An 11,762-nucleotide genomic window follows, 5' to 3' on the forward strand; every position below is an offset into this window, starting at 1 on the left:
TACCATCCATGGACCAGTCGAACGAGGAAAATTCCTTGTCACAATGGAGTTTCCAGCACTCTACACCAGTACCCCCACAACAACAGCATCGCTGTAACGACCACAGTACTCAACATCAACAACTGCCAGTTTCCAGGCGGCATCCTACAACTCATCTGCTTCTCGATCTTCCTTGACCACAATGTCTTCATCTTGGACAACCAGCACTTCATTCAGAACAGCCATGGGGACCAAATTTTCACCCCAATATGCCAACATGTTCATGCACAAGGTCAAGCAAGACTTCTTCGCTGCACATGACCGCCAAACAAAAGTATACACCAGATGCATCATCAATAACATTTTCTTCCTTTGGACTCATGGCAAAGAATCACTGAAACGACTACAAAATGATATCAAGAAGTTTCATCCCACCATCAGACTTACCATGGACTACTCTCTAGAATCAGTCTCATTCTTGGATACATGCATGTCCAACAAGGATGGACACCTCAGTATTTCACAATACTGCAAGCCCATGGATAACCTCACTATGCTTCACATCCCTAGCCACAATACATGGGAACGCCACTCACCACGAAGACAGTGGGTACTCATGTGACTCGGCCAATGTTACCTCATACGCTGCAGGAAAGGATGACCTGAGGCATGGTATATCAGCAAGACCATGCAGATGTTACGACAACAGATGAACAGACTCCACTGAACAATGGCCAGGCAGGAGTGCTACCCCCCAGTCAGGGAACACTTCAGTAGTAAAGGACATTCGGCTTCTTATCTTCAATAAGTGTCCTCCAAGGCAGCCTTTGAGAACACAGCAATGCGGAACTGAGAGCAGAAACTGTTAGCCAAGTTCTGTATCCATGAAAACAACCTCAACGGTGATCTTGAGTTCATGTCTGGCCACATGTAACCCCACCATATTGTTCTGTGTTTGCAAAATCTCCCTTACTGCTCTGTTTTAACACAATCACCTTAATAATTTACGATCATCAGTCTATACCTTAATTAGTTTGAACTGTTTTGAATTACTTATTACTTTGGTTAGACACTCGTCATGAGACTCTCATACCTATCAAGTTATTGCAGCCATTTGGTTTGTTTCTAGCACCATCTTATTTTTGACTTTTTGTAATTATTTCTCTGCCTTAATATATCGGTTCACAGGTCATCCATTCACTTGCTATTCAACTGTTCACACTTTACTCGCACTGTTTGACACTTTTGATCACCTGCAAAAACTTGTTATTAAAGCCTGTTGACACTCCTCTCACTACATTTGCACTACCTTTTGAAAGTCTTAATTACCTGGCGTTATCTTGCACATATCTCTCCATCTATAAATTCAGTGTCTGTGCGCTTCCCTCCACTTCACCTGACAAAACAGCAGCGCTCCTAAAGCTTGTGTCGTGTGACTTCTGACTTTATCCACCCCAGTGCAACACTGGCACTTCTACATCATTGCTGCAATTGGACATGGGCTGCTTGATTATCTAAGGCATTGTGCAAGGTGCTGAAGATTGTGCAATCATCAGTGAACATCCCATTTCCGACCTTGTGATGGAGGGAAGATCATTGATGAAGGAGCTCAAAATGGATAGTCTAGAACATGACGAAATCCTGCAGCAAGGCCCTGTGATTGAAATGATTGGCATCCAACAAGCAAAACAATCTTCCTTTGTGCAAGATACAACTCCAGCTAGTACAGTGTTTGCCCTTTGGTTCCCATTGATTTCAGTCTTATTAAGTGTCTTTGATGTCCCATTTGGTCAAATCCTGCCTTAATGGAAGGACAGTCCCTTCTTGAATTTAGCTTGTGTCCATATTTGGATGAAGGCTCAAATGAGGTCAAAAGCTGAATGGTCTCAGCAGAATCCAACACAGTGCTAATGACAAGCTGTAAATATGTAAATGCTGCTTGATGTGCTTATTAAAAAAAAACACCTTACATTACTTTTCTGATGACTGACAACAGGCATTAATTGAATAGGTTGGATGAACCTGTTTTTCACAGGCAGGACATAGCTGGTCAACATTACTGGGTTGATATCATTGTAACGGCTGTACTGAGCGGCTGGCTAGATATGCGGCTTTTTCTAGAGTAAGAGTGGTTTCCAGGAAAGCCATCAGCCCTAGCCAGTGACACCCATATCGAACGAGTAAATTAAAACAAAGTAAAAACTCAGCTTCTTTTTTGTTTTGACCTGAGGAAACCTGTCTTGAGTAAATTCTTCATATCCTAAGAAGTAAGTATTGGAGCACTTTCAAAATTAAAAAGGCACATTCACTCTAAATTCAAAGCAGAATTTCATTAAGATAAAATTGCAGGTGTCATTTCATCCCTCTGTTCCTTACCTAACAATACCTGCCAACTTTAAAATGCCTTGTTTGTGCACACACTGCTTGTTGTACACAGAATAATTCTCTGTCCACTGAATAATTCTCTGTCCACTTGGTCATCATGTGCCATTAATTTATTGGATTTTAGCCCATTAATATTCTCGAAAACTCCTTTTTCCCCCTCTGTTGGTATTAATTCCTTTTATTTTCTCAGTCATGTTAACCCATATGTAACTATCTATTCCTCATTATAAATAGCGTATTTCACAGTGAAGAGACACCATATTTGTTTAACACCTCATTCTGTTGGAAATTGGGGTTCGCTTTAAAGCAGAGCTTTTAGTATTCCATGTTTAGCATTTCCTATGTAGCATAAGACCTCATTAAACTGTATTACAGTAATAACTTTTACATTTGTAGATGGCTAAAGATTTATCAGGCAAACTATTCTGTTTCGAAGGAACATTTTACTTTATCTACTCTCTTGCTTCATACACAAAAGCTCTCATGATAACAAAGTGTGGAGCTGGATGAGCACAGCAGGCCAAGCAGCAACTCAGGAGCACAAAAGCTGACGTTTCGGGCCTAAACCCTTCATCAGAGAGGGGAATGGGGAGAGGGAACTGGAATAAATAGGGAGAGAGGGGGAGGCGGACCGAAGATAAAGAGAAAACAAGATAGGTAGAGAGGAGAGTATAGGTGAGGAGGTAGGGAGGGGATAGGTCAGTCCAGGGAAGACGGCTAGGTCAAGGAGGCGGGATGAGGTGGTAGGTAGGAAATGGAGGTGCGGCTTGAGGTGGGAGGAAGGGATGGGTGAGAGGAAGAACAGGTTAGGGAAACAGAGACAGAGGCTGGACTGGTTTTGGGATGCAGTGGGGGGAGGGGACGAGCTGGGCTGGTTGTGTGGTGCAGTGTGGGGAGGGGACGGGCTGGGCTGGTTTTCGGATGCAGTGGGGGAAGGGGAGATTTTGAAGCTTGTGAAGTCCACATTGATACCATTGGGCTGCAGGGTTCCCAAGCGGAATATGAGTTGCTGTTCCTGCAACCTTCGGGTGGCATCATTGTGGCACTGCAGGAGGCCCATGATGAACATGGCGTCTGAGGAATGGGAAGGGGAGTTGAAATGGCTCGCGACTGGGAGGTGCAGTTGTTTGTTGCGAACCGAGTGGAGGTGTTGTGCAAAGCGGTCCCCAAGCCTCCGCTTGGTTTCTCCAATGTAGAGGAAGCCACACTGGGTGCAATGGATACAATATACCGCATTGGCAGTTATGCAGATGAACATCTGCTTGATATGGAAGGTCGTCTTGAGGCCTGGGATGGGGGTGAGGGAGGAGGTGTGGGGGCAAGTGTAGCACTTCCTGCAGTTGCAGGGGAAGGTGCCGGGTGTGGTGGGGTTGGAGGGGAGTGTGGAGCGGACAAGGGAGTCACGGAGAGAGTGGTCTCTCCGGAAGGCAGACCACACATCCCAGATGTCCACGTTCTTCAAGGACCGCAACTTTCCCCCCACAGTGGTCGAGAACGCCCTTGACTGCGTCTGCCGCATTTCCAGCAACACATCCCTCACACCCCGCCCCCGCCACAACCGCCCCCAGAGGATCCCCCTCGTTCTCACATACCACCCCACCAACCTCCGGATACAACGTATCATCCTCCGACATTTCCACCATCTACAATCTGACCCCACCACCCAAGACATTTTTCCATCCCCACCTTTGTCTGCCTTCCGGAGAGACCATTCTCTCCGCGACTCCCTTGTCCGCTCCACACTCCCCTCCAACCCCACCACACCCGGCACCTTCCCCTGCAACTGCAGGAAGTGCTACACTTGCCCCCACACCTCCTCGCTCACCCCCATCCCAGGCCCCAAGATGACCTTCCATATCAAGCAGATGTTCACCTGCACATCTGCCAATGTGGTATATTGTATCCACTGCACCCAGTGTGGCTTTCTCTACATTGGGGAAACAAAGCAGAGGCTTGGGGACCGCTTTGCAGAACACCTTCGCTCGGTTCGCAATAAACAACTGTACCTCACAGTCGCGAACCATTTCAACTCCCCCTCCCATTCCTCAGACGACATGTCCATCATGGGCCTCCTGTGGTGCCACAATGATGCCACCCGAAGGTTGCAGGAACAGCAACTCATATTCCGCTTGGGAACCCTGCAGCCCAATGGTATCAATGTGGACTTCACAAGCTTCAAAATCTCCCCTACCCCCACTGCATCACAAAACCAGCCCAGCTCGTCCCCTCCCCCCACTGCATCCCAGTCCAGCCTGTCTCTGTTTCCCTAACCTGTTCTTCCACTCACCCATCCCTTCCTCCCACCTCAAGCCGCACCTCCATTTCCTACCTACCACCTCATCCCACCTCCTTGACCTGTCCGTCTTCCATGGACTGGCCTATCCCCTCCCTACCTCCTCACCTATACTCTCCTCTCTACCTATCTTGTTTTCTCTTCATCTTCAGTCCGCCTCCCCCTCCCTCCCTATTTATTCCAGTTCCCTCTCCCCATTCCGCTCTCTGATGAAGGGTCTAGGCCTGAAACGTCAGCTTTTGTGCTCCTGAGATGCTGCTCGGCCTGCTGTGTTCATCCAGCTCCACACTTTGTTATCTTGGATTCTCCAGCATCTGCAGTTCCCAGCATCACTGATACAAAAGCTCTCATGATCTGTTTTTACATTTTTGACAAGTTTGCACTCATTCTTTATTTATTATCAACTTTCTGATTGCTCTTTACTAATTGCTAAAACATATCCAATCCTCAGACTTGCTATTTGATTTTTGCAACATTGTAAGCCTCTCCTTTGAATCTCATACTAACTTTAACTCCTCAGTGAGCCATGAGATGAGTCTTTCTTGTTAAGGTTATGACTTTTAATGTAACGTATATTTATTGAACATTTCAACTGTTGCTTTAAATATTTCTTACTGTAAATTTACCATCATGCCTTTTAGTCAATTTATTTAATTAATCTTAGGTAAGCTTTTTACCTATGTAATTGCCTTCTATAAGTAACATTTTCATTTATGATTGGAGTAGTTCACTATCAAGTGTTGTCTTATATCGATCATTATATAATGAAGTAAGGTGAATTAGTAATTTCTTAGCAAAAGTTCCAATGAGAAAATCATCATACATTGAATTCCATGTTAAGCTTGATAATGCCATTCTGATCACCTTGTAACCATGAATCTGTACTGGTATTTAGATCAAAATAATTTACCTCCATCTTTTCTTTATTCTTTCATGTGGGAATCAGGCATCACTAGCAAGGACAGAACATGTTGCCCTCAAATGACTAAATGATATGGCCAAGCAAACCAGAAGGCAGTTAAGAATCAACCAGGATAACAAAGTGTGAAGCTGGATGAACACAGCAGGCCAAGCAGCATCTTAGGAGCACCTAAGATGCTGCTTGGCCTGCTGTCTTCATCCAGCTTCACACTTTGTTATCTCGGATTCTCCAGCATCTGCAGTTCCCATTATCTCAAGAATCAACCGGACTGCTTTAGGTCTCGGATCACGTGTAGGTCAGAATAGGAAATGATGGCAGATGTCCTCCCCTAAAGAATAGTAGTGAGACGAATTTTTACAACAACTCGTAATAACTGTTGAGGGCAAAAATACTCAGAGTATGTTTACAATCCAAATTTTTATTAATTGATCATTAATTGTACAACCAAGAGAGGAGTAACTGTGTAAGGAGATGAGATTAAGACCCGCAGAAGTTTCAAACTGAGACGTAACCAGATATCATACAAATACAGAGCACAAACAAAGATGGCAATTTTCAATTCAATGGATTGGCATAAGGGAACCATAGGAAGTCAATCTCGTGGCCTGGAATTACAAAATGGATTATATACTCAACTTCCACAACTGAAATTTGTGAACTGAAATTTGGTAAGGTTGAATTAAAAAGAAATAAAAACAAGTGATTACAAAGCTGTTGGGTTGCCAACAGGTTCCACTGTCCCACATATCTGCCACCGTAACACGATTTGCCTGACACTTAACTCTTATCTGTCCTCTGGAATGATCAATCAGGTCCTCAATCATATCAAACCACTATAAATAATAAGAATATAACTGAACTGACCTAGGCATTAGATTTAAATGCAACGAAAATCAGTAGTTTCTGCAAAGTCCATAAGTGCATAACATGTATGACACTATTGAACGGTCAGCAATGTCCTCACCAGCACCATCTCTGGGTGTACCCTGTCCTAGGTAACAGAATAGATCCAAAACAGGCAGAAACCTCATAGGCTACAGTCAAGGAGGAGCATGACTGGGATTTCTCAACAATGATTTCAGCTCTATGAAGTTTCATTGCATCAGGTGAAGTGTGCATGGAAGCCAAGACAACAAGGTGTGGAGCTGGATGAACATTGCAGGCCAAGCAGCATCTTAGGAGCAGGAAAGCTTATCAAGAAAGCCATCTGTTGTTTACCATCTATCAGCATCTTTCAGTTGATGGAGCACTGGTAATAACGCACATCACCACAAGTGACTTAATAGCACTATAACAGATGGAGCTAACTTCAAAAGTAGATCACACTTTTATATGGGTGGCACGGTGGCTAGCACTGCTGCCTCACAGCGCCAGGGACCTGGATTGGGCAACTGTCCGTGTGGTGTTTGCACGTTCTCCCCCTGTCTGTGTGGGTTTCCTCCAGGTGCTCTAGTTTACTCCCACCGTCTTGGATTGGCCATGCTAAAATGCCTGTAGTGTTCAGAAATGTGTGGATTAGTGGGTTATAGGGGGATGGATCTGGGTGGGATGCTCTGAGGGTCAATGTGGACTTGTTCGGCTGAAGAGCCTGTTTCCACACTGTAGGGATTCTATGATCCTAGTTGTAGAATGGGCATGTCTGAATTTTGGAAGGACTGAAAATGAATTAACATATAGGGTAGTGACCCTCATTTTTGTATTGATGACGCAAATCTGCACATTTAGTGTTGGCCTGATTTTTCTTGATACGCACTTCCATTTCAGATATACATCAATTCCATCACTTCAAACATCGTCTTTTGACTACTAAATAAACTATCAGTGTTCCCTTGCGTGAACATGTTCCCGTTCTTCCCTTTGCTTTGTTCCTTTGGAAATTTCTGTCATGTCTATTCCTGTTGACCAACCTAAATCTGACACACACAGCAAGGAAACTGTTCGTCTACACATGACCGAGTGTTCCCTGCATTTTCTGTTCTGAGGAAGGGTCACCAGATCCGTTTTCTCCTTCACAGATGCTGCCAGATCTGCTGAGTTTTTCCAGCAACTTTGTTTTTGTTCCTGATTTACAGCATCCGCAGTTCTTTTTCCCATGTTTGCCTCTGCTTTCCTTGAGGTAGGAGCAGTGTCTGCTACTGAATTGACCCGCCCACCAGCCAGTAAAAGTCAGCATGGAGAATAGCACTGTTTCCCCGGCGACAGGAGATGGGCTCTAAGATGCCCCATCAACAGCCTATCATTTTCTGTCTGCCTAACACCCCGCCGTTGTAAATACCGCGCAATTAACACCTTAAAAAGTACCCTCATACCTTCCTGCTGCTGGACATGCCGCCGCCCGATCCCCTCAGGCCCAAACACAGGCTTCAACCGGCATCACTGGCCTCTGTGTTACGACAGCAGTGTGGGCGGAGTCAAAACTACGGCTGCGTAAAGTTGCTCTACAATCTATGAGCCCGCATGATTTCTCTGAATTATGCCAGTGCTACAATGTATTAGTCAGCATGATTTTGCTCTCAAAAAAGTTACAAAATGTCAAGGTATTCAGATACTAAACCAGAGAAGACGTTATGTACCCCATCTACAATCTGCCGATGCAGTATTATAGAACATAGAACATTACAGCACAGTACAGGCCCTTCGGCCTTCGATGTTGTGCCGAACTGTCATACCAACCTGAAGCCCATCTAACCTACACTATTCCATGTACTATATCCATATGCTTGTCCAATGACAACTTAAATGTACTTAAAGTTGGTGAATCTACTACCGTTGCAGGCAAAGCATTCCATTCCCTTACTGCTTAATATCCACAAAATAATCCAAATTTACAAATTACAAGGTGGGACAAATGCTGACAGATTCCCATCCATCACAGGGCACGAGTGATAACACCAATTTAAAAAAAGGTCCTTCCCTTAACTCTGGAGAGAATGGCCTTTCCAATCTCAGGTAGCTCTATAGGCACGACCAAGGATTTTGCCACATTAATACTCTGAAAGTAACAAAATCATAACCCGAAACAAAATTGTATCTTTCATACCTACTGAATGGTTACCAACAGACACAGCTTGCAGGACAGATCTGATGGTGACCTTTGTACCACTTCTTCTCACCCATAAATCTTCACTCCCTAAAAGATATAAAATTTAACTCATCCTTAAATATATTCCAAGTCCAATCCTTGAGGTAGGGAATTCCAAAGTTTGATAACACTTTGAGCAAAGCAATTGTTCCTCAACTGAGTCTTGAAATGTGAGGTATTTTAGTTTTGTTGTATAAGGCAGTTAGCCTGAATGAGTTAACTTGGAATCTTTGGAATAGCCCACCGCATATCTAAACTGTTGTTTCTGAGAAGAGTTAGTTTATTTGTTATGATTTATGTCATAGCTAGAAGGCATGAAGAGAAATTCCAAAGAAAACTGTATACTCTTCTTTATGCCTGAGTTTAAAATCTCCTTCTTAAAAAGAGAACACCCTTGCTGGACAATGAAAAGGTTTTGGCTGATCATATTTCCAGAAGCTTCTGAATCCTCACATTGTGCAAACATTCCAACTAAAACAAACAAAGGATCTTGGAGTCAAGCTGCCTGCTTCTATCCATCTCTGGACAAAGGAAAATATCAATTATTAACTTATGCTAAAGCTTTTGTCATCTTATTACCTCACAATGGAAACCCTAATGGGGGAGTAAAACTATACTCAGTTTAACAGCCTTCTAATTAGCACACTAAAATAGGCAATCGGCACCTGAATGCCTGGCCTTGTCACATGACTGAAATCAGGACGGATGAATTGCTTCTACAGTTCTGGGATTCCAAGTTACTACTTGACTAGGGTAGCAGGGGTAATGGATACTCCTCTCTGTTAAAATATAACTCCAGATAAACTGATTTTTAATACTTCTGAATTTCCCAAAACTTGTAAATTATAATCCATCTCCTCTTCTGTCCTTTCTTAATTTCCTGTGTACTTGTGTGATTGAATCTTAACCTTCCTCTGGGAAGTTAAGAATGAGAATTAATGCTAGCCTTGCTATTGATGCCTATATCCTGTGAATGAATTTTCAAAAGCTCCATGAATTTATGACAGGTTAACTAAATTAATACTAAGTTGCTGGAAAAGCTTAGCAGGTCGGGCAGCATCTGTGAAGGAGAAAACAAGAGTTAACGTTTCAGGTCCGGTTCTGAGCAAAGGTGACTGGACCCGAATGACTAATTTATGATTGCTTTACACCTCTTAAGGTCAAGACGTGATAGATTGGTTCTATGTAATGTTTTCTGTTAATCATGCACTTTATATTAGACCAACATTGTTCCCCAAACTCTTGTTTTCAGATTCTATTTTTGAGATTAAACTGCAGCACAATGCTTCTAACGTGAAACGAAGGGTCAAAATCCTGGAATTCCCTCTGTAGCAACACTGTGGGTCTAATCACAATGGGTATTGTTCATTTTTTGCTTATTGCAAACCAGTGTCATTTTGGAGAGAATTGCTACCTGTTTCTTTCTTGCCAGCTTATAGTATTTGGTTTCAGTTAGATGTGGTTGGTGACCATTAATCACATGATTCCCACTCTGCTGCTTTGAACTGGCCATCTCTTGAGTGCAACATGTGCAGTCAATGGCACCCTGCATCTGGGACAAGTCAGTTATGTTTCCAAACACAGACTGCAGTGGTTCAAGAAGGCAGCTCAACATCACCTTTGCCAGGGCAACTCAAGGTGGGCAATAAATGTTGGCTCAACCAGTAATGCTCATGTCCTAGAAGGGAATAAAATAAAACAAAGATATAGTTTATTAACAAACATTCATTTGTACAGTGAAGTAAGGTTTCTCTTTTTATTCTCCATTCTCCTTGGGATAAATGTCAAATTTTTACTTCAGTTTTCCTGTGCTTCATGTACAGGTTACCCAAATCCGTCAAGATGACAGCATTCAACAGACTACATTTCAATAATATTCTGCAACATCCTTCCACTTAAAAATACTAAACAATAATTTTCTATTCTTTCTACCAATCTCACATCTTACTCAAAAAGACTATTTGCCAAATTTTTGTCCACTGATTTAAATATGTCCAATTACACACTCTTTGGGGAGAATTTAAAGCTATCCCCTGATGTGAGTTTGGCAGAGGTGGCACCATTGCTGCCATTCCAACTCTGCCCCCATTTAGCCTAGGATAGGAAAGGTTGTGGTCAGGCTTCCACACTGACAGCAATTCTTTTATTTATTCTTTCATGGGATAGAAACATCTCTAGCAAGGCAGACATCAGTTCCTCATTCCTAATTACCCTTGAGCTGAATTTTTATTTTTATTTCAGAGGCAGTTAAGTCACAATGTTGTATACGTGAAGTCACATGAAAGCCAGAGGTAACAAAGTGTGGAGCTGGATGAACACAGCAGGCCAAGCAGCATCTTAGGAGCACAAAAGCTGACATTTCAGGCCTAGATGGGTCTAGGCTCGAAACATAAACTTTTGTGCTCCTAAGATGCTGCTTGGCCTGCTGTGTTCATCCAGCTCCACACTTTGTTATCTCGGATTCTCCAGCATCTGCAATTCCCATTATCTCTGATCACATGAAAGCTAGTTCAGGTAATATCAGATGTCTTTCCCTAAAAGTCACTGACAAACCTGGTAGTTTTCACAACAACTGATTATAGTTTTATGGTCATTATTTCTGAGCTATTTTCAATTCCCTATTTACTAATTAATTGAATTTAAATTGCAGCAACTGCCACGGTGGGATTGAAATTGTATCACTGGGAAATTGGGCATTTGGATTCTAGATTAGAGGCATTATCTTTTACTATCTACCCAGTAATTTCCCTTTAAATTGGTCATTGATGCCCACTTGAGCAGCATGATGGCTCTATGGCTAGCACTGCTGCCTTGCAGTGCCAGAGACCCAGGTTCAATTCCAGACTTGGGTGACTGTCTCTGTGGAGTTTTCACATACTCCTGTGTCTGTGTGGGTTTTCTCCCACAGTCCAAAGGTGTGTGCGCTAGGTGGATTGGTTATTTTAAAAATTGCCTATAGTGTCCAGAGGTGTGTAGGCTAGATCGATTAGCCATGGTAAATGTGGGGTTATGGGGATTGGGCTGGGTCTACATGGCATGCTCTTCAGAGGTTCGGTGTGGATTTGATGGGTCAAATGGCTGCTGTTTGCACTGTAGGGATT

The 11,762-nt window shown here is 43.1% G+C and overlaps 1 protein-coding gene across 5 annotated transcripts in view; it reads right to left on the reverse strand.

The window, feature by feature from the left end:
* The window catches only part of spidr (scaffold protein involved in DNA repair), a 252,990-nt gene extending 243,341 nt beyond the window's left edge, over positions 1–9,649 (reverse strand). The window contains exon 1 of one of the 5 annotated variants that reach the window (XM_048529193.2): positions 7,889–9,646. In XM_048529193.2, coding sequence (XP_048385150.1) covers positions 7,889–7,906 — 18 coding nt within the window. In that variant the 5' untranslated portion in view covers positions 7,907–9,646. Of the gene's footprint in view, positions 1–7,888 lie in introns of all 5 variants that reach the window. The other 4 variants (XM_048529190.2, XM_048529192.2, XM_048529196.2 and 1 more) reach the window with 4 other exon arrangements.
* Between the last annotated feature and the right edge of the window lie 2,113 nt (positions 9,650–11,762).

This window comes from Stegostoma tigrinum, chromosome 5 (genome assembly GCF_030684315.1).
Source record: "Stegostoma tigrinum isolate sSteTig4 chromosome 5, sSteTig4.hap1, whole genome shotgun sequence".
NCBI classification, from domain to species: domain Eukaryota; kingdom Metazoa; phylum Chordata; class Chondrichthyes; order Orectolobiformes; family Stegostomatidae; genus Stegostoma; species Stegostoma tigrinum.